At 41.7% G+C, this 24293-nt stretch overlaps 1 protein-coding gene across 1 annotated transcript; it reads left to right on the forward strand.

Moving 5' to 3' along the window:
• Positions 1 to 680: 680 nt before the first annotated feature.
• On the forward strand, positions 681 to 23557 carry LOC135554498 (adhesion G protein-coupled receptor E5-like). The gene is made up of 19 exons (XM_064986835.1): positions 681 to 1070; positions 6227 to 6304; positions 7511 to 7690; positions 9282 to 9434; positions 9585 to 9806; positions 10117 to 10245; positions 10417 to 10460; positions 10604 to 10708; positions 11664 to 11817; positions 12128 to 12247; positions 12594 to 12784; positions 12977 to 13138; positions 13622 to 13816; positions 14166 to 14383; positions 14531 to 14597; positions 14696 to 14787; positions 14963 to 15131; positions 15973 to 16074; positions 22546 to 23557. Exons 1-19 carry the CDS (start codon positions 1040 to 1042, stop codon positions 22645 to 22647), a joined length of 2514 nt encoding a protein of 837 aa, XP_064842907.1. The 5' UTR covers positions 681 to 1039; the 3' UTR covers positions 22648 to 23557.
• The last annotated feature ends 736 nt before the right edge of the window (positions 23558 to 24293 follow it).

Genomic DNA, 24293 nt, shown 5'->3' on the forward strand with positions numbered 1-24293 from the left:
ATGAACAGTCTCACTACCCAGACTCCTTAATGTCTGATTCAATTTAGACCATACAGTCTGATAGAGTGGAGGAAGTGGAAAACAAGGTTGTAGATAGAGGGAGTGGAAACTATTTGCACATCATTACACAGTATATATCCATAATATGACATTTGAAATGTCTCTATTCCTTTAGAGAGAGAATGAGGAGACCACCTAAAAGGAAGCAATTCCTAATACTTCCATAACAAAGCCATCACCTACAGAGACATGAACCTGGAGAAGAGTCCCCTAAGCAAGCTGGTCCTGGGGCTCTGTTCACAAACAGACCTCACAGAGCCCCAGGACAGCAACACAATTAGACCCAATCAAATCCAGAGAATTATGTTCTTTCCAATGTGTCAAGTCATTAACACAAACAGAGCAAAACAGAATGCTATTTGGCCCTAAACAGAGTACACACTTATTTCACTTGCTTTGGCAATTTAAAGAAATGTTTTCCTTGCCAATAAATCCCCTTAAATTGGAGAGGCCAGTTTAGGTCGCGTTGTCATGGAACCCTAAAGAGCAGAGATCAAAAACTAAAAACAGCAGCAGTTGCTAAACCCCCCTCCTCGTCCTCCAACCTCATTTCCCTCCTTCCCTTGTTTCAGGGGCGTGACTCAACACCAGCGGCTCAGCTGAAACTCTGCCCAGAAACCTCTTAGTATGGTCAGTGAGCCAGACACAGCCCAGACCACCACAGCCAAACACACAGTGTGGAACAGAAGGAGAGCGAGTCAGAGACAGAAAGTTCTAGGCAAGTGATGAGAGCACAGTGACTACTTGTCATTTTCTCTCTCATCTGGTGATGTCAGCAGAACTCAATCTACGAGTCAGAAGCTTGACTGAGTTGATGGATACGGGTGACATTTGTCTTCAGTAAAACAACGCTGAGAAACTCCTGAGAAGAAGAGAAGGCGGATCTTTATCACACTTTTGAATAGACCGTTCAGATAGACCAGGGCTGAAACTCCTAATCTTGTGCTTTGTGATTCTCATAGTGAGATTCTTCTTCACCATGACAGGCAGACTGCATCTCCTGATTCTGGGTGAGTCCTTTTTGTAAACTGTTTACACAGAAGTCATGTTGCCATGGAGAAGGTTGTGTTTGGGAGAGGAAGCACTAAAATCAGACAGTGTTTGTTTGGTCGGGGGATGGTTAGATGAAGAGTAAAGTAAAAGACATGATTCTTGAACTTGAAGAGGCAAATCATAACTTGAATTTTCACTTATGCTTATAATTTGACTTAAATTTGCCTGAAATGCTAATGTGCAAATTCATTGGCAGGTCATGATCAGGGTCCCACAGGAAGTCACTACAGGGTTGAACACCTCTGTTTAGCCTGCTCCAAGATCTGTTCTTACTGTCAAATCAAATAACATTTTATTTGTCACAGACACATGGTCAGCAGATGTTAATGCAGGTGTAGCGAAATGCTTGTGCTTCTAGTTCCGACAATGCAGTAATATCCAACGAGTGATCATAACAATTTCACAACTTCTACCTTACACACACACACACACACACACACGTGTAAAGGAATGAAAAGGTAAAAAAAAAAATATGAATAAGTGATGGTGTAGAACGGCATAGGCAAGATGCAGTAGATGGTATAGAGTACAGTATATACATATGAGATGAGTAATGTAGGGTGTCTTGACAACCCCTATGGTCATGGTCACATGCCAAACGCAAACAGATCTGGGACCAGGCTACTCTCAGATTGCATTAGACATCATTTCTGACATAAGCTGAAACTACATTTTGGAACAACTGGAAAATGTTAAGTAAAGCGGAATGGTTATCAGTGGTGGAAAAAGTACCCAATACTTAAAGGTACCTTTTATAGAATATCACTCAAGTAAAAGTGAAAGTTACCCAGTTAAATACTACTTGAGTAAAAGTCTAAAGGTTTTTGGTTTTAAATGTACTTAAGTAAATGTATATATCCTTTCAGATTCCTTATATTATGCAAACCAGACTGCACAATTCTTGTTTTAAAAATGTATGGTTAGCCAGGGGCACACTCCAACACTCAGACATCATGTACAAACAAAGCATTTGTCCTTAGTGAGTCCGCCAGGCAGTAGGGCTGACCAGGGATCTTCTCTTAATAAGGGTGGAAATTGGACCATTTTCCTGTCCTGCTAAGCATTCAAAATGCAATGAGTACTTTAGGGTGTGAAGGAAAATGTATGGAGTAAAAAGTTTATTTTCTTTAGGAATCTAGTGAAGTAAAAGTTGTCAATATAAAGAGTGAAGTACAGATACACCAAAAATATACTTAAGTAGTACTTTAAAGTAATTTTACTGAACTACTTTACACCACTGCGAGCTATTTTAATCCTTTGTATTGAAAGGAGTAAGATGACAGCAGAAATGTATCTCGTTATTCTCAGAAAGTACAGGTTTAATGATAACATTTGAGAACATCTAAGACATAAGGTAGGGGGGAGAGTGAGATCATCTAAGACAGAAGGTAGGGGGGAGAGTGAGATCATCTAAGACATAAGGTAGGGGGGAGAGCACAGCAAGTTCCTTTGAGATATGAGGCGACAACGTGCCATTGTGTGCCAAGGTTAGAATCCATTTAAAATCCTGTTAATAGCCTGTTGAAATTGTTCAGTTAATTTCAACTACTTTACATGTGGCTAATAGATCTGTCTTGCTTCCCTTTTACGACATTAGCATTTATAACTTATTTCCAGTAAATGGAAAATCAGCAAGTACTTTTTACTGGTTCATTGAGTAAGACAGAGCAATAGGGACACAGCTCTTCAAATGGAAACAATGACACGCATCAGAACTGAATGGAACCTAAAGGACAGACCGTTGTCATAACACTGAATGACTTTTGGGAATCTGAGGACTAAAAGCCTGAAGGAGCACATTCAGAGGAATTAGCAGTAGACAGAGAGAGAGAGAGAGAGAGACTCTCCCTATTCTTCATCCTAGACTCTGGGTCCAACTCTCTAAATAGACCCTCTGTTCCTCGGCCTTTAACAGTGGTTTCTATACTCTGATCTCCCCTGAAGCACCCCACAGTCTGATAACACTCACACCCCTCACCCATATAGTCTTTGAAACACACACACACACACACACACACACACTTTCTGAGATGTAAAAAAATCCTTGCCATGACATCACAGCGAGGTGATAACATTCAGTGTGATTTCTCGCTGCTGTGAAGAAGACAGGAAGTCTTTGACACATTGCAAGGGGTGGCTAACTGAGGAGAGGTGACGATCCCTCTTTAGGTGCATTTGGTTAGTGTCTCAATGGCTGAAACCTTTTGTCACATTCTTTAGAATTTAGAAGTATCAAATAAAATGTTATTGGTCACACATATTTAGCAGATGTTATTGGGGGTGTAGAGAAATGCTTGCAGTAACAATACACAACAATTCACACATCTAAAAAGTAAAATACTGGAATTAAGAAATATTAGGACAAGCAATCTTGGAGTACGGAGTATATGAAACAGTATGTAAAGTGACCAGTGTTCCATGACTATGTACATAGGGCAGCAACCTCTAAGGTGCATGGTAGAGTAACCAGGTGATAGCTGTCTAGTGACAGTGATTAAAGTTCAGGGCAGGATATTGGGCGGTGGCCAGCTAGTGGTGACTATTTAACAGTCTGATGGCCTTGAGATAGAAGCTGTTTTTCAGTCTCTTGGTTCCAGCTTTGATGCTGCACCTGTACTGACCTCGGCCTGTTCACCCCGCAACCATCCAGAAGGTGTGGCTCGGGTGGCTGAGGTCCATGATGGTCTTCCTGGCCTTCCTGTGACACCGGGTGCTGTAGATGTCCTGGAGGGCAGGCAGTGTGCCCCGGGTAATACATTGGGCAGACCAGACTACTCTCTGGAGAGCCCCGTCTTTGTGGACAGTACAGTTGCCGTAACAGGCGGAGATACAGCCCGAGAGGATGCGCTCAATGGTGCATTTATAAAGGTTTGTGGGTCTTATGGGCCAAGCTAAATTTCTTCAGCTTCCTGAGGTTGAAGAGGCACTGTTGCGCCTTTGTCGCCACACCGTCTGTGTGGGTGGACCATTTCAGATTGTCAGTGATGTGTGCGCCAAGGACCTTGAAGCTTTTCACCTTCTCCACTGCGGTCCCGTAGATGTGGACAGCAGAGGGGGCACACCCCCATCCACAAGGCTGTCTCGTCATTGTTGGTATCAGGCCTACCACTGTTTTGTCGTCTGCAAACAAACGTGATGAACGTGGCCACGCAGTCATGGGTGAACAGGGAGTACACACAAGGGGGCTGATCACGCACCCTTGTCGTTTGAATGCCGTACGGAGGGCATAACTGGACTGTTTGTACTCAACTATATTCCCAGTCACTTTGTGGTGGTTTTACAAGAACGCTGCCATCTATCCACAGTTTTAATAGTCACAGTGGGAACAACATCCCCTGTGCACCTCCTGATGAACTCAGTCACCGTGTCAGTGTATATGTCAATGTTATTCACAGAAGCAACCCGGAACAAATCTCTGTCCGCGTGATCAAAACAATCTTGAAGCATGGATTCCGATTGGTCACACCTGCATTGAATAGTCCTTACCATGGCTACTTCCTGTTTAACTTTCTGCCTATAGGAAGGGAGGAGCAGGATGGAGGCGTGATCTGATTTGGGTGGGGGAGGGCCTTGTAGCCATCCTGGAAGGGAGAGTAGCAATGGTCGAGAGTTTTTGAAGCTCGCGTGCCGCAGACGATGTGTTGATAAAACCTGTGTTTTCCTCAGATTTGCTTTATTAAAGTCCCCAGCTACAATAAATGCGTCCTCAGGATATGCGGTTTCCAGTCTGCACAAAGTCCAGTGTAGTTCCTTGAGAGCCGTCATGATATCAGCTTGAGGGGGAATATACACGGCTGCGATGACCGTAGAGAATTCTCTCTGGAGGTAATGCAGACTGCATTTGATTGTGAGGAATTCTAGGTCGGGTGAACAAAAGGACTTGAGTTCGTGGGGGGGGGGGGGGTGTAAGAACAAAGGATCAAATTCAGGAAAGTTGTATTGCTGGCAAAAATGCTTGAGTTACCGCCGCTCTAATATTCAAAAGTTATTTCTGACTGTATGTAATAATGCAAAGGACGTTCTGAGCTAATAAGGTGAGACATAACATAAGGAGCCATGAACAAACATAAGGAGCCATGAACAGGGTGACCATGTCTATCAGCGCCATCTTGAAAGCTATGCAAGGGGAAATAGATAAACCTTGAGGCACCTAAGGGTAGAATAATGACAAGCCATGATGTCAACTGTCACACTCTGGCAAAACAATTAAAAACAGAGGGAAAACACAGTACATCCATTCTGCTACTCCGTTCAATGGTAGCAGCTGGAAAGTTAGTGTCCGTCTGGTTGGCAGATGAAGTGGGGGAGGATAAATGGAGGGTTGTGAAGGGAGAGAATAAAGCTACTGTATCAGAGAACATTGTTTGACAGATGGTTCCTCAATGAAAAGTTACACTATTTAAAAACGTTTTTTCTTAATATTTTTTACTAGTTAGAGTGAAACAGAGCACAATAAAAGTGGAACTTAAACAGTGCCTACAGATCGTTTAAAAAGACTCTCTGTGACCACAATATTCCACACTACTGCTGCCTCTTCTCTCCACCCATTACCACAATGGACTGACCCATTTACTATCATACAGACTGAGGAGGTCTACAGTCATTATCACACAGTCCCATGCCAGGTGATGGCTTCCTGGTAAAGAGGAAATGGTCACCTCCGGACAGCCGTGTGCAATTCAGGGGTTATTATGGGTATATCCTGTGAGCACAGTTGCCATAGGAACAATCTGCTGAAATCCAGATAGGGGTATACCTTTTTGAACAGAGAGATAAACCTTTACAAACTATTGCTGCAAGTTTGTGCCTGAAACCTCTCCAACTGATTAATGTCACAACCTTACATTTACATTTACATTACATAGTCAAAGGTCGGTTCTACACAAGTCGTTTTGTTACTCCCCCAATACCATTAATGTTCTGTGCTACCAGGATCCTTGGTACATCACTACCAAATTGAATATGAAATGTAAAAAGGTAAGGGTGAAGGTTAGGGTAAGGTAAGGGTTAGGGTTAGGCTTTAGGGTAGGGATGTTCCAAGTATCCAGGATTGCACTGACCATACAATAATGGGACAACTTATTGGAGAATCTGCCTGTTGCTTACTCTGCAGCTCTTCACCTTGCCCTGCTGATGGAACATGCATCAGGCTGTCCTCAAGGATTCTCTTCAAATGGGAACCATTGCATTGGTATGTACATGTCTGTCTTGTATTATATCTTCTATATAGAGTTGAAGTCGGAAGTTTACATACACTTACGTTGGAGTCATTAAAACTCGTATTTTCAACCACTCCATAAATGGAAAAGTGCAAATCAATCCCAGAACAACAGCAAAGGACCTTGTGAAGATGCTGGAGGAAACAGGTACAAAAGTATCTATATCCACAGTAAAAACTAGTCCTATATCAACATAACCTGAAAGGCCGCTCAGCAAGGAAGAAGCCACTGCTCCAAAACCTCCATTAAAAAAGCCAGACTACCGTTTACAACTTTACATGGGGACAAAGATCGTACTTTTTGGAGAAATGTCCTCTGGTCTGATGAAACAAAAATGTAACTGTTTGGCCATAATGACTATTGTTATGTCTGGAGGAAAAAGGGTGAGGCTTGCAAGCTGAAGATCACCATCCCAACCGTGAAGCACGGGGGTGGCAGCATCATGTTGTGGGGGTGCTTTGCTGCAGGAGGGACTGGTGCACTTCACAAAATAGACCGCATCATGAGGTAGGAATATTATGTGGATATATTGAAGCAACAGCACAAGACATCAGTCATGAAGTTAAAGCTTGGTCGCAAATGGGTCTTCAAAATAGACAATGACCCCAAGCACACCTCCAAAGTTGTCAAAATGGCTTAACAAAGTCAAGGTATTGGAGTGGCCATCACAAAGCCCTGACCTCAATCCCATAGAAAATGTGGGCAGAATTGAAAAAGCATGTGCGAGCAAGGAGGCTTACAAACCTGATTCAGTTACACCAGCTCTGTCAGGAGGAATGGGCCAAAATTCACCCTACTTATTGTGGGAAGATTGTGGAAGGCTATCCGAAACGTTTGACCCAAGTTAAACAATTTTAAAGGCAACGCTACCAAATACTAATTGAGTGCATGTAAACTTCTGACCCACTGGGAATGTGATTTATTTCTTACAAGCTGAAATAAATCACTCTATTTGGACATTTCACATACTTAAAAGTGGTGATCCTAACTGACCTAAGACAGGAAATTTTTAATTGGATTAAATGTTAGGAATTGTGAAAAATTGAGTTTAAATGTATTTCGCTATGGTGTATGTAAACTTCCGACTTCACCTTTATATCTGTTATATTTTAAATGACCATTCCCATTCCAACCATTCGACTTCTCTTCACTCTCAATAACTCTGTTTTTGACCCCAGATGAGAATGAGTGTATTCCTCCTAGTGATGACTATAACTATGACACTGAAACACCACATATCTGTGGTGAGAATGCAGCATGCATCAACACCAATGGAAGCTTCTACTGTCAATGTGCTCCTGGGTTCAGATCATCACAGAGGATATACTTCACAGCTGACTCACCTGAAACATGTAAAGGTAAACAACTCTTTTTTAGTTACCTTATAGCATTTCTATACATTGCAGTCCTGGCCAGAGAACACAGCATGCTGCAATTTTGAAATCCATACACTTATTTGCTATAGTGACTATACTGAACAAAATATAAAATCAACATGCAACATTTTAAAATAATTTACTGAGTTAGTTTATAAAAGGAAATCAATCAATTGAAATAAATTAGGCCATTATCTATGGATTTCACATGACTAGGAATACAGATATGAATCTGTTGGTCACAGGTACCTTAAAAAAAGATAGGGGCGTGGATCAGAAAACCAGTCAGTGTCACGTTCGCCATAATGATGAGACCAAGGTGCAGTGTGAGTAGAGTTCCACATAATTTTAATAAACTGAAACTCACCTAACGAACCGTGACGCTACTGATGTGCACTAAGGCAACAATACATAGACAAGATCCCACAAGAAAAATGAGGAAAATGGCTACCTAAATATTATCCCCAATCAGAGACAACGATAAACAGCTGTCTCTGATTGAGAACCTTATCAGGCCATTAAAAAAACAGACATTAACAGACATTAAAAAAAACATAGACATACAAAAACTAGAGTACCCACACTAGTCACACCCTGACCTAACCAAAATATATAGAAAAACAGATATCTAAGGTCAGGGCGTGACAGTCAGTATCTGGTGTGATCACCATTTGCCTCATGCAGCACAACACATCTCTTTCGCATAGAGTTGATCAGGCTGTTGCCTGTGGAATGTTGTCTCACTCCTCTTCAATGGCTGTGTAAAGTTGCTGAATATTGATCGGAACTGGAACACGCTGTCGCACACGTCGATCCAGAGCATTCCAAACATGCTTAACATTTCTGGTGAGTATGCAGGCCATGAAAGAACTGGGACATTTTCAGCTTCAAGGAATTGTGTACAGATCCTTGCAACATGGGGCTGTGCATTATCATGCTGAAACACGAGGTGATGGCGGCTGATGAAGGGCACGTCAATGAGTCTCTGGATCTCGTCACTGTATCTCTGTGCATTCAAATTATCATAGATTAAATGCAATTGTGTTCGTTGTCCATAGCTTATGCCTGCCCGTCACTCTGTTCACAACGTTGACATCAGCAAACCGCTCGCCCACACAACACCATACATGTGGTCTGCGATCACTAAGCCGGTTTGAAGTACTGCCAAATTCTCTAAAACAACATTGGAGGAGGATCTTGGTAGAGAAATTAACATTCAATTATCTGGCAACAGCTCTGGTGGACATTCCTGAAGTCAATTGCACACTCCCTCAACTTGAGAAATCTGTGGCATTGTGTTGTGTGACAAAACTGCACATTTTAGAGTGGCCTTTAGTTGTCCGCAGTACAAGGTGCACCTGTGTAATGATCATGCTGTATAATCAGCTTCTTGATATGCCGGATTAACTTGGCAAAGGAGAAATGCTCACTAACAAGGATGTAAACAAATTTGTACACAACATTTCAGCTCATGAAACATGGGACCAACACTTTACATGTTGCGTTTTATATTTTTGTCCGGTGTAGATTCTATTTGAGGTGTGACTGACTATTCCTTTCTCTGTGCCTCAAGACATCAACGAGTGTTTGGAGAATAAGGACATCTGTGGTCCCAATGCCGAGTGTCACAATACAATAGGGTCCTACTCCTGCATCTGCAATGAGGGGTTTGTCTCCAGTGCTGGAGTGGAAGGATTTATATTTGGCCAAGGAGTCACGTGTGAAGGTAAGATACCAAAGATAACTGGTAATAACACTAAATATCAAAAGATGTGTACAGTACATCCAGAGAGCATATCAGGCATATACAGGATGTCATCCTGTATGAAATGGTGAGAGTTTCCTTTTCCTAATGGTCGTTTTTACCCACATGTAGATAGAAACGAGTGTGTGGACGACATCACAATTTGCGGGAGGCATACACAGTGCGTCAACACACCAGGCAACTACTCCTGTGTCTGCAATCCAGGGTTTGGCCTGAAGTCTGGCAAAGCTCAATTCACAGGGAATAGAGAATCGTGTGAGGAAATGACAGATCAGAAAGCCACCACAGACCAGACAGCAACCACAGACAGTGAGGATGCTCAAGGTGCTAAAGGTATGGGAGGAATTGTATTATCACCCTGGATGGGTTTAGAAATCCTGGTTGGAGGCCTCCAGATTTCCTGCTAATTCCAGGAATCTTCCAACTGGGATTTGGGGAAAACCTGGGAATTTTGAGAAAGTTAAATAATATTTTATCTATACCCCTTGATGTATTTTGCTCAATTGCTCCTCTTCCTCATGAAGCACCAGATACTTTCTTTATGACCAGAATGTGTAATTGATATTATGTGAATTGATCGGTTTTAGGTAGATCTGAACATCTTGTGAAAATGTCACCTGTGTTTTCTGTCATTCCTTTGTAGACTTGTGTAAAATAAATAAGTTTATCTGTGGAGGGAATGGAACGTGCCATAATGCCACCAACAGTGGCCATCGGTGTGCTTGTCATTCAGGATTCACCAACTACGGAAACCCGCAGGGAAGATGTACTGGTGAGAATTACATTTATAGATCATCATTCTCATTGAGATGGAGCTGTTTCAACATTCAAATTTCAATACTTCCGCTGCATGATCAAGTTGTCATCACTTCATCAATAATTTCATAATAAAATATATTTCCCTTTAAGATGCCTTATTCACTCATCTCTTCTCTTTCCATAGAGTTGAACTGTGACATGTTTGCGAGCGAGAAGCATCTTAAGATGGTAAGCCACATGAGTAGACAGTGTAATGATTCACATCTACAGGTATCTGCAGAACTTCCTCCTCTCTCTACCTACCCCCCACGCCTGCTCTCTCTCTCTCTCTCTCTCTCTCCTCACTTTCTCTCCTCATCCCTCGTTCTCAGGTCATCCCAGGTCTGCAGGACGCTGTGGCCCTGATGAGGACCAGTTGTCTGGAGTTGAGGGAGAGTAATACGGCAGAACAAGTCGATGGAGAGGCCCTGCTGGAGGTACTACTGCTTATGTATATATTTATATTTGAGGCCCTTATTTATATTTGAGGCCCTTACCTATATGTGAGGCTCATTATAACCCAGGCATCCATCATAGAGGTTGACATATGCAGGTTCAGACTCAGCCCACACACATTAAGGAAAGGATACATGCAGGGAAACAACGACTGATGACCAGCACTCGATGTATTTTTATTTTATTTTACCTTTATTTAACTAGGCAAGTCAGTTAAGAACAAATTCTTATTTTCAATGGCGGCCTAGGAACAGTGGGTTAACTGCCTGTTCAGGGGCAGAACGACAGATTTGTACCTTGTCAGCTCAGGGGTTTGAACTTGCAACCATGAAAATGACTTCTAAACATAGCATTGTAGCATTGTGGTTAGTGTATGCCAAATATATATAGTCATGTACATTTCGGAATTGGCCCTGACCGTGCTGTATATAACCTTCTTTTCTTCTCTTATTTCTTGTTTTATTTCATTTATTTATTTGGTCAGTTATACTATTTTGATATTGAATACTGCAATGTTGCGTAGTGCTTGCAAGTTAAGAATGTCACTGTACTTGTGCATGTGACAAATAAAAGGCTCAGCCTCTCTGACTGTGTCTATGAACCCCTCCTCCCCCACCTCTCTGACTGTGTTTATGTACCCCTCCTCCCCCACCTCTCTGACTGTGTCTATGTACCCCTCCTCCCCCACCTCTCTGACTGTGTCTATGTACCCCTCCTCCCCCACCTCTCTGACTGTGTCTATGTCCCCCACCTCTCTGACCCCTGTGTCTATGTACCCCTCCTCCCCCACCTCTCTGACTGTGTCTATGTACCCCTCCTCCCCCACCTCCCCCCCTCCTCCCCCACCTCTCTGACTGTGTCTATGTACCCCTCCTCCCCCACCTCTCTGACTGTGTCTATGTACCCCTCCTCCCCCACCTCTCTCTGTCTCTGTAGACTCTGTTGTCTGCTATAGACAGGCTCCTGTCTGGGGGGCCTCTGAAAAATAACAAGGAAGTGAGTGTCTTGCTGGACCTGGTAGAGACTGCTCTGAGAATAATAGGACCTCTGCTGAAACACCCCGAGACCAGGAGGCTCAAAACTCACACCGGTAGGAGAACATCCTGAACTCAGCCATGAGTCCAGACAACATAAACTCAGCCATGATTGTTTTGGCTTTTGAAGCCACCTAACGGAAGACATGTTGTTATAACTTCCTTGGTAGAATATGTTCATTTGTGGCCATTTTTGAATAGCTTACAAAGTTTTTCATTAGATTATATGGCTTGACTTTTCATTGCATAATTTCCTGCGCACAAGTCTGCCTTTCTAGCAGAAAGGAGAGTTGTTACATTCTGAGAGTTGTAACATCTCACCTACTGTAGGCCTGTTTGTGAAGATGTGAATGTATTTGCTTCCAGAGGTGGAGCTGTTGGTGCAGAGAAATGCCTCCTCACCCCAGGGGCCCCTCACCTTGTCATCTACACACGCTCAGCTAGACAGCCACTGGGAGACTGCTGCTGGAGACACCTCCTACCCAGGTTACCATCTTCATCATCCTCAGGGCAGGGTAGCCTAGTGGTTAGAGCATTGGACTAGTAACCGAAAGGTTGCAAGTTCGAATCCCTGAGCTGACAAGGTATAAATCTGTCGTTCTGCCCCAGAACAGGCAGTTAACCCACTGTTCATAGGCCGTCATTGAAAATAAGAATTTGTTCTTAATTAACTGACTTGCCTAGTAAAATAAAAAATCTTCATGATCAGCTTCAACACTGCCATCATAATCCCACCACAATCATCAGAACCAATCTTTATAATGTAATGGTATAATGTGAAATGAATGTACACAGTGTACAAACTCCTAGACTTAAACATTTTCTTTCTCAGGATTTGCAACAGTGTCCCTGCTCAGCTATAAGGGTCTGGAGACATCCACCAACCATTCCTTCTCAGGGCTGCAGGCACAGGAGGGCCACAGCTTTCAGATCAACTCCAAAGTGGTGACGGCCACCATGAGTAACAAGGACACATCCTTTCTCAAGGAGCCAGTCACATTCACCTTCTCCCATTTGAAGGAGGTGAGGAGCAAAAGCATTACCCCTCTATCCCATTATTATGGTCTATGTGAATGTGGCAGTATCAAATCTTCTTCATATGCTCATATGCTGCACCTGGTTTGCTTGTTCTGGGATGGTCACTGTGTGAAGTGTCCTGGAGTAACATAGTTTTTCTACCTCTCTTCTATGGTAATTATGAATGTTGTTTCCCAGTCAGATGAAGGGAACTACACCTGTGTGTACTGGGATGAGTTGGGAGAAGGGACCTGGTCTGATCGAGGCTGTTTCCTGGTGCAGTCCAATGCCACCCACACTGTGTGCTCCTGCTATCATCTCAGCAGTTTTGCTGTTCTTATGGCTCTCTATGAGTTCAAGGTGAGGGGGATTTCTCTCTTAGTCTGGCTGTACTTCTGTTGTAAGATAGAGCAGGAACAATGCCTTTTCTAATAGTTTCATTTCACTTTCTATGTAATTGTGCAATAGGAGATCGTTTGGCTTTTAAAAAGCTTGCATTCATTTGAGAACAGTGAATCCATGAAGATTTTTTCTGTTTTAAATTAGTTCTGTGTCTTGCCTGGCTAGATAGGGCTCCATTATTATTTCTCCAGGGGTATGTTGTCTATATTATTAAGACACATGCATGAAAGTTGTGTCAGTCACTGTGACTCACAGGAGGTTGGTGACACATTAACTGGGGCTCGTGGTAATGGAGTGGAATAAGTGGAATGGTATCAAATGCATCAAACATATGGTTTCCATTTACTCCATTCCAGCCTTTATCATGAGCCATCCTCCCCTCAGGAGCATCCACTGCTGTGACTATATGGTGACATGTCTTCGCCTCCATTCCTCCTCCAGGACACATTCCAGCTGCAGCTGATCACCTGGGTGGGCCTGTCCCTGTCCCTGCTGTGTCTCTTCATCTGCATCCTCACCTTCTCCCTGATCCGCTCCATCAGGAGCACCCGCAATACCATCCACCTCCACCTCTGCCTCAGCCTCTTCATCGCCAACCTGATCTTCCTCGTCGGCATCTCACGCACCGAGAGCCAGGTAAGCATGCATCCAACCAATCACATACGCTCTGCCCTCGAGGCAGAATTGCCCTCGGGAACAAGACTGAATAAGGGAAATTCCACTGAGCTTTTCTGGCTGTGGGAGGTCAGAGGATGTGACAATGTGTGTAACATTTACATGTGGCGTACGTACTCTGTCTATGTGGGTGGCGAGAACAATGTTTTAGTAGGAAGAAATGTTAATGTATGCAACGATTGTGTTGTTGGTAACTTATTGTACTGTGAACCTTATCACTATTTACAATATATTTCATTTTGTTCAAATTTAGTTTTCCCAATCACTCTCACCCCTTTATTTCCTTTCTCTTCATCCCTCTCTTCCTCAGGCTGGTTGTGCGGTGGTGGCTGGGCTGCTTCACTTCTTCTTCCTGTCAGCGTTCTGCTGGATGTGTCTGGAGGGAGTGCAGCTCTTCAGGATGGTGGTCCTGGTCTTCAACACCACCTTCAGGCCCCTCTACATGATGGTGGGGGGCTATGGCATTCCTGCTGTCATCGTCGCCATCTCTGCCCTCGCCAACGCCAAAGGATACGGAACCGAGCGCCAGTGAGTGACCACTACATTGATCCCTGACAGTGTCATCTCCTGACTGGATTCCCTATATATATATTTGTCTGACTCTCTGTCCTTCTCTGTTGTGTACTATAGAGATCAGGTATTCATGTGTCTTCATGTGTGCATTGTGTGTTTTAGCTGCTGGCTCAACCTTGAGGATGGATTCATCTGGAGCTTCTTTGGCCCTGTCTGTATCATCATCATGGTGCGTATCACAGATGAAAGGTGGAATAGTTTCATCACTCCTACTTACAATGTTTTGTGTCATGTTAGAGTTCTACTTATCTCCCTCTCCCCTCCTAGGTGAATGTGTTTTTCTTCCTCATCACAGTGTGGAAGTTGGCCCAGAAGTTCTCCAGCCTGAACCCTGACCTTGACAAACTCCGCAAAATCAAGTGAGCCGGCAAAGAAATGGACGTTCTCACACAGGCTGCGTTATAGCCCATAACAAAGGACCCCTGTTTTTCCTGGCCAAAACATGTGGGGGGTAAAAACAGGCCTTACTATAAAATGACATGTTGTGACCCAGGCTCTCGATCTAACTTTATGTGTGTTTGTCGCCTCCTGCAGGGCATTCACCATAACTGCAGTGGCTCAGCTGTGTGTGCTGGGCACCATGTGGATCTTTGGCTGTTTCCAGTTTGAGGAAAGCACGCTGGCCATGTCGTACCTGTTCACCATCCTCAACAGTCTGCAGGGGGTCCTAGTGTTCCTCATGCACTGCCTGCTCTCTAAACAGGTACGTCACGACTCAAGACTCTGTCAATCAGGGTCCTTGAAGCAGTTCTAATATGGACATCGTACAGATGAGTCCAAACTGTTGGGCTTGGTGGGATGAAATGTCATCTCAGTAGTGGGCCACGAACCAAAAAACCTGAAATAACATTGTTCATCAATACATAAGATCATGCTGGAAGCTTCTGGCAGTCCAAACCAAATGTCAAGGACCAAGTCAAAGCCCCTCCCTAACAAAAGCCTAGGGGAGGGATTCAGCATTGTATAAATGGTCCCCATGTAATGTTAAATGGGGAGCGAACATGGCTGTCTTAGAATGTTGTAGTGTCATGTACATGCACCATTATGCTCATTCTATATAGTATTTTTTAGGAGCAAACAGTGTCATGTAAAATGCATCATAATGCAGAAAGCACATTGGCCCAACTCTCAAAATAAATGGCTTATACTACTTTGGCTGAATTCCAAATGAGTTGTTAAGTGTTTAAATAATACTGATTGGGTTTAGTTTACTGTAGGGCCTACAGTTAAGGGTAGGCCAATATGTGCTTGTTGGACTCATAACAACTATGGTGGATAATTAAGATGATGCATAAAAGCTGTTTACCATTGAAATAAATGGTCAAGGTTCTGGCTATGTAAATGGCCGTTCCCTCTCTCTCATGAGCATGCTCTACCGCATGCTCAAACATGGTCACACTAGAGAAGGAACGCCTACTTACAGAGACAGGAACAATGGAGGAACGAACAGCTGGTTCTGGTCTACTTGTTCCCTTCCTCCCACCCCTGCTCGACCAGCTTTCTCTACCATCTTTGCTCATAGTGCTCTCTTTTGCACCTTGTAGGTGAGAGAGGAGTATGGCAAGATCCTGGACAGCATCTGTACACTGCAGAAGACAAAGTACTCAGAGTTTTCCTCCAACCAGTCAAGCAACAGCAAATCACAGGTATTAACTCTTACTAATTGAGTAGCCAATATCTAATAGAACAGAAAGTCCTCCAACAATGTTGAATTTGAGTGACAGCGAACACGAGGCAAAGTTCTGCATAAAAGTTCTGCGAGGTAATGTTCTGCGAGTAAAAGTTATACCATATTTATTGTTTACGAACTGACCATGGAAAAAGAATGGGATGGTCAAATCTATTTCTGTCATGTACTAAGAAATTCTAGATCTTGAGGTGCAATACATTTAAATAGATCCTCAAGGAAGATGGATTGCTTTGATTATACTTCTTGATGATAAACACATTTATATGGACCGAATAATGACCATCCAAACTTTGAAAATATTTATATTAATCTAAATAGATACAAATAACACTTACAGTTTTAAGTAAGTCAGTAGACTATAAAGGAAATCATACTACCAACTATCACCCTCTGGTGCTCAGAGATAATTAATATTATGGGCACGTTGGAATTGACTGACATTGGCTCAGAAACCCGGATCTCGTAAGATAGACTTGGAGGAGGCTTAATCAAGCTAGTCGAATTGATTATTTTCTGGTATCCTTTTCTATAGTGCCAAAAGTGAAAAGTGTTTTGATTGAGGATCGAATGTGGTCAGATCATCAACTTATATTACATTACATTTACATTTAAGTCATTTAGCAGACGCTCTTATCCAGAGCGACTTACAAATTATATCCCTTCATATAACTATGACAGATTTTCCACGAGGACAGGGATATTTACAATTTTACCTAGGTTTATTGACTGACAGAACTGTCTTAACAAAAACTAAAGACATAACATACCTTTCTTGCACAATACAGGTTCAACTGATCCACTTATCATATGGGAGGCCAATCAATTGAATCTTCATCCCTAAAAAATTGGTCAACAGAGAAAAGGCTTACAACAGAAATAGAAAATCTAACATTAGACATCAATGGTGTTGATGAATGTACTGCAGAAGCACTGAATAATCTATACACAACGTAAAATGAGTTTGAGGAACTTATTCATGAAAAAAATTGTTTAACTTATCAAAAAACTGAGCAAATTGGATGGAGAATGGCAAAAAAATGCAAAACGTTTTCCCTAAACCTTCAATATGGAAATGCAACCAAAAATAACCTAAGGAGAAAGCTACAAAGATGGATAAATTCTTCTCACCAAAGGATAAACATATTTTAAACAAGCTCATGTCAAGTTCCTCAAACCTCATTTGACAATGTGTTTTGTGATATCTTTCTCCCCAAAAAAATCATATTAAACTATTTCAGACACCCCAAAAATATTGTAAAGGCCTAATTACACAGGACAATCTATGGTTGGCACTTGACTCCTTTCAGACTGGTAAAACCTCGGACCTTGATGGCATTCCAATAGACATATATTCAACTTTTTATGAACTACTGAAAGATCCACTACTATTATGTTTAAATTACTCTATATGAATTGCCACCTGTTGGACACACAGAGTGAACGCTCACTCTCTTACTGAAGCAGGAAGGCAGTACAAAGACCCAGTATCTTAAAAAAGAAAATGCAAAAAAAAGTTGCATTAAAAATGTCCTACCAGACATTATTCATCACGATCAGACAGGATTCTTAAAATGAATATATACTGGAGACAACATTACACAACTACTAGAAATAATTGAAAACTACAGGAATGCTAGGAAACCAGGTATAATCTTTATAACAGATTTTGAGACAGATTTTTATCCTGTCTAGAATCTGTGTAACTGCCTGGATTTTGTTTTTGTTGCAGAATCTCTCATAAGATGGGTAAAAGTAATGTACAACAATTCTTCATGCAAAATAATAAATAACAGTTACTTCTCTGAGAGTGTGAATAGTCAAGAGTAGTAAAACAATGTGCCCTCTGTCACAAGACTTATTTGTTATAGCCATTGAACTGTTAGCTGTAAAAATCTGATCTTGTGATAACATTAAAGCTGCACTGCAGAAATAGCACCCCCATTTCCTGGTTGCTAAAATTCTAATTTTAGTATGTGACATACAAGCACATAGTGTAGAACCATCTAAACCACTGTAATATACAGTGGGGAGAACAAGTATTTGATACACTGCCGATTTTGCAGGTTTTCCCTACTTACAAAGCATGTAAAGGTCTGTAATTTTTATCATAGGTACACTTCAACTGTGAGAGACGGAATCTAAAACAAAAATCCAGAAAATCGCATTGTATGATTTTTAAGTAATTAATTTGCATTTTATTGCATGACATAAGTATTTGATACATCAGAAAAGCAGAACTTAATATTTGTTACAGAAACCTTTGTTTGCAATTACAGAGATCATACATTTCCTGTAGTTCTTGACCAGGTTTGCACACACTGCAGCAGGGATTTTGGCACACTCCTCCATACAGACCTTCTCCAGATCCTTCAGGTTTCGGGGCTGGGCAATACGGACTTTCAGCTCCCTCCAAAGATTTTCTATTGGGTTCAGGTCTGGAGACTGGCTAGGCCACTCCAGGACCTTGAGATGCTTCTTACGGAGCCACTCCTTAGTTGCACTTGCTGTGTGTTTCGGGTCATTGTCATGCTGGAAGACCCAGCCACGACCCATCTTCAATGCTCTTACTGAGGGAAGGAGGTTGTTGGCCAAGATCTCGCGATACATGGCCCCATCCATCCTCCCCTCAATACGGTGCAGTCGTCATGTCCCCTTTGCAGAAAAGCATTCCCAAAGAATGACGTTTCCACCTCCATGCTTCATGGTTGGGATGGTGTTCTTGGGGTTGTACTCATCCTTCTTCTTCCTCCAAACATGCGAGTGGAGTTTAGACCAAAAAGCTCTATTTTTGTCTCATCAGACGACATGACCTTCTCCCATTCCTCCTCTGGATCATCCAGATGGTCATTGGCAAACTTCAGATAGGCCTGGACATGCACAGGCTTGAGCAGGGGACCTTGCGTGCGCTGCAGGATTTTAATCCATGACGGCGTAGTGTGTTACTAATGGTTTTCTTTGAGACTGTAGTCCCAGCTCTCTTCAGGTCATTGACCAGGTCCTGCCGTGTAGTTCTGGGCTGATCCCTCACCTTTCTCATGATCATTGATGCCCCACAAGGTGAGATCTTGCATGGAGCCCCAGACCGAGGGTGATTTACCGTCACCTTGAACTTCTTCCATCTTCTAATAAAATGGGGCATTAAAACGCTGTCTTAAAGCCTCTATTACACCAAAATGATATCTAAATCCAAACGGGTTTTCCAGATGGATACTAAGAGGCACATCCAATGTCAAAAGTGAGCTTTTTGCTTTTCTACTGATTAAAACAAACCATTGCCGGCGGTGTGATAACGTAGCCCTGTTTAAAGTATTCTTCTTTTAAAATGAAGCCATACAGAGCTGGTCAAAATACAAATTTCATCCTCCAGAAGAGGCAGAACAAATATTACAGCAAATAATGTCTAAACTCCAATGTACTGCTTTTTGGGGGGAAGAAATGTAGAAGGAAGGTATCATGTTTATGAATGATCATGTAACTAAGGACGGTAAAATTATGTCACACAAGAAATGACCAAATGTAAATGGAGATAAATACACAAGTATAACCCACTCATTGCAGCTCTGCCACAAAAAATGGAAGAGACAATTACTTAAAACAGAAAGAAATTAATTGGTTTGTCTGCCTCAAACAATAAAATATGCATGGCTTAAAATGACAGGTATAAATCATAAAATGTACCAGTTTCAATATAGGGTTGAGAGGTTTGACAATTATACAGCATGAAATTCAAGATAGTTGTGAACAGGTTTTTGATGTCCCAATACCTTTGAATCAGGTTTATGAACTGACATACAAAACAAAAAATGGACGCATCAATCAATGTAAACTATTATATAAAATTCCGCCACAAACAAAGTCCTCAATATATGGCACAATGAACAGTCAGCCCTGTGCAGACTCTGTCATGAGGAAACACAATAAACAGATCTCTTTTGGTGCTGTCCTTCAGTGGCTCGGTTTTGGAGTCAGGTCCAGGAGTGGTTGTTACAGTGTCTTGCAAAAGTATTCATCCCCCTTGGCATTTTTCCTATGTTGTTGCATTACAATCTGTAATTTATATTGATTTTTATTTGGATTTCATGTAATGGACATACACAAAATAGTCCAACCTTCAGAAGTCACATAATTAGTTAGATTGCACACAGGTGGACTTTATTTAAGTGTCACATGATCCGTCACATGATCTCAGTATATATACACCTGTTCTAAAAGGCCCCAGAGTCTACAACACCACCACCAAGCAAGCGGCACCATGAAGACCAAGGAGCTCTCCAAACAGGTCAGGGACAAGGTTGTGGAAAGTACAGATCATGGTTGGGTTATAAAAAAATATCAGAAACTTTGAACATCCCACAGAGCACCATTAAATCCATTATTACAAAATTGAAAGAATATGCCACCACAACAAACCTGCCAAAACTCACGAACCAGGCAAGGAGGGCATTAATCAGAGAGGCAACAAAGAGACCAAAGGTGAGCTGCCAAACTCGACAGCAGGGAGATTGAGTGGCCAGAAAAAAATACATTGCTTAAGAAAAAAATAAGCCAACACGTTTGGTGTTCACCAAAAGGCATGTGGGAGACTCCCCAAACATATGGAAGAAGGTACTCTGGTCAGATGAGAATTTAACTTTTTGGCCATCAAGGACAACGCTATGTCTGGTGCAAACCCAACACCTCTCATCACCCCAAGAACACCATCCTCACAGTGAAGCATGGTTGTGGCAGCATAATGCAGTCGGGATGTTTTTCATCGGCAGAGACTGGGAAACTGGTCAGAATTGAAGGAATGATGGATGGCGTTAATTACAGGGAAATTCTTGAAGGAAAACTGTTTCAGTCTTCCAGAGATTTGAGACTGGGATGGAGGTTCACCTTCCAGCAGGACAATGACCCTAAGCATGCTGCTAAAGCAACACTTGAGTGGTTTAAGGGGAAACATTTAAATGTCTTGGAATGGCCTAGTCAAAGCTCAAACCTCAATCCAATTGAGATTCTGTGGTATGACTTAAAGATTGCTGTAGACCAGCAGAACCCATCCAACTTGAAGGAGCTGGAGCAGTTTTGCCTTGAAGAAGGGGCAAAAATCCCAGTGGCTAGATGTGCCAAGCTTATACAGACATACCCCAAGAGTCTTGCAGCTGTAATTGCTGCAAAAGGGGGCTATACAAAGTATTGACTTTGGGGGGGATAGTTATGCACGCTCAAGTTCTGTTTTTTTTGTCTTATTTCTTGTTTGTTTCACAATAAAAAATATTGTGCGTCATCAAAGTGCTAGGCACGTTGTGTAAATCAAATGATACAAACCCCCAACAAATGTATTTTAATTCCAGGTTGTAAGGCAACAAAATAGGAAAGATGCCAGAGGGGTGAATACTTTCACAAGCCACTAAGTCATATCTCTGTTCAGATGGACCTACAAACTGTACTGTTAGGAGATCTGAAAAACCACGCTCAATCGATGGGAAATATGATTACACTCTTTGGTAAAGTATTTATCTTTAGTCTTGGTAGAAAGGGTACAAATAGAGAGGTTCAAGACCCTCGTAAGACATCACAGTAAAATAGAAGGATGTATTGCAAAAGGAAATAGCCAAATGGTAGTGTACTAGGAAAGATGGGTTAGTCTGTGGACAACGGAGGGTTGGAATTAAGATTAGAGTGTACTGTATATGTGAGCGAAGATAGCTGTGAGTAGCAGTAGAATACGTCTTGTTGGCTGTTAGTTTTCTCCAATCAGGGGAGGATTGATGGTGCTGAAAAATAATATATAATAATAATAATAAGGCTGATCTGCAAGTTAAAGTTCTGCATAAAGTATTACATTTACTGTATTATACAAAGGAAATAAGCATATTAGAATATTTAGATACAAGTCAAATGTGCAAACATCCAAACCTGAGTACTTCAATCTCAATTTCTCAGAGGGCACACTCTTATCAGGTTAACGGCCAATTTGGAACATTTGTTTTACAGCACATTGTAAAATTCTCACTTCTTTCCCCACCCAGAGACATCTTTAATTAATCAGTCCATTAATTTAATCATTACTGACCATGGTTTGGGACATCATGTTCAGGCCTGAGCAGAGGTGTGATCAGTCTAGTCATTTCCTTCAAGTGAGATTGTTCAAAGGCAATTTTAAAACCCTTTCAAAGCACAACAAAGGAGGAAAAGAACTGTCATTTTTGATGATTTCCATAAAATAGGCAAACGTGTGATTCTGGGCCAGAGCCGAAGCTCCCTAAAGATAATGAGGTGGGTGAGGAAGGTGTTAAGTGAAGCATTTTGTCTGGCAGGTGAAAGAGAGAGGCAGCAGAGCCACCTGTACATTAATAATGAAGGACTGTGATGACAGAGTCTGATCAAAAAGCAACTGATTGATGTTGTTGTCTGTCTTTGCCCTCTCTTTGTCTGTGTCCCCCAGACATCCAAGAGTGCCCAGGACACGGGTGAGTCTCAGATAATAGGGGGCTGGACGCTGGTTGCTGGACATGACCCCATGACGCCTAACCTCGTGACTTCCTAGCAACACCTGGGAGTTTTATAAAACCATAATCACCCTGGGTTAATGACAGGCATAAGTTAATGCTTGCCTGGTCTGAGATCTGTTTGTGCTGTCTTGCCAAAAGAACACAAAAGGACCAGGATAGATTGATGGGATGGTTGATGTCTGGGTTTTTTTGTGACAACTATATTTCGCTTTAAGCAGTATTGTGCACATTTTTTAAAGATTCTGTAAATATTACTGTACTTTCTCGTTGGGCTGGCCTGGATATTATTTTAAGCTAAAACTCCAAAGAGTAACGATAAAAGTTATTTATTGTTTTACACTGATTTTCCTATTGACAGTTTCATGTGTCTTTTTCCAACCTTGATATTCTTTGGATTATATAATGCTGATGAGAAACCCCCCTCCTACTGTAGAAGAGTGGACTAGTCCTGCATGGTTTAACCAGGGACAACTGATCATGGATTATTACATTATGCATTATCCAGGTACTTTCTCTGATCTTAAAATACATAACAGATGAAAGCAACAAATTTTTTTTTAAATAGTCAAAAGGTATCATGTTTTTTTTTTAAATCATGGTTTAAAACAACCATCAAAGGTCGAGTTGTGAGAGTCAAATTGAAATCATGTCAGATTGAAATGGATATTCTGTGTATATAGTTTTATTGTATCTCAATTTAAAAAAAGATCAACCAAAAAATGGACAAGAATCATGATCATGACTGCTACATCGTTTCTAGTAAGGTGTGCATCCTGTCAAATAAGGACGAATTAAAATCATTGTCAATATTTTCTTTGTAAAGATCATTTCTATGATTGTTTTTTTACTGGGAAATGGCATGCTTTTACCTCTGTACTGTAACTTCTCTGATTTAGACTTTATTTTCCATGCGATATTTTATTTCAATAAAATTTAAATATTTTGTATCTGTGTAGCTTGATATTATTTTGTTAAATATGGTTCAAGATACTGTATATCTCAAATGTATTTATGTCTTCTTTTTAGATTAAGGCAACTGCCATATGTGTAGTCTAACTGAATCTGATGTGGAATTGTTTTGAAAAGGTTTCTGATTAGTTCAGAACCGTTTGTGTTAGTACAGACGTCAAACTCTGAATGGGTGGGGATAGATTCTCCATCAGATTGGCTCAAAACAGCGCCCTCTGTCAGTCATCTAGAGTGTATATATAAATCATTGAATGAAGGTCATTATCAAAGCCTGCAACCCCAACTTTCTCTCTTCACCTCTCCCTGTATTTACCCTTCTCTCCAATCCTCCTCTATCCATCTCTCCAACTCCAACTGCCCTTTGTGTTAGTGCTATTCACCTGGCCAGGGGTCCCAAACAGAGCAGAAGACGGATAGGAATACAGAAGCACTTACTTCCCTCTCTCTGCTGTTAATTTTCTTCACCTGCTCAGGTGGAACACAATCACCCCACTGGGCAAACCTTCATAATTTCAACGTGGAAATGTGTGTAATATTTGGTTGAAACGTTGATCCATGAGATTTCAGCCTTCATTCACCCACTCAAAAAGACAGCCAGAAGTGTGTGGAATTCCCAATGTGTTATCAACCATCAAAGCACAACAAAATTCCAGTTCAAAAACAATGTTTGTTTTTTGGTGTAGTTGTCATCAAAATCTGTTATCAATGTGGT

The sequence above is a fragment of the Oncorhynchus masou genome, chromosome 14, assembly GCF_036934945.1.
Source record: "Oncorhynchus masou masou isolate Uvic2021 chromosome 14, UVic_Omas_1.1, whole genome shotgun sequence".
NCBI lineage: Eukaryota > Metazoa > Chordata > Actinopteri > Salmoniformes > Salmonidae > Oncorhynchus > Oncorhynchus masou.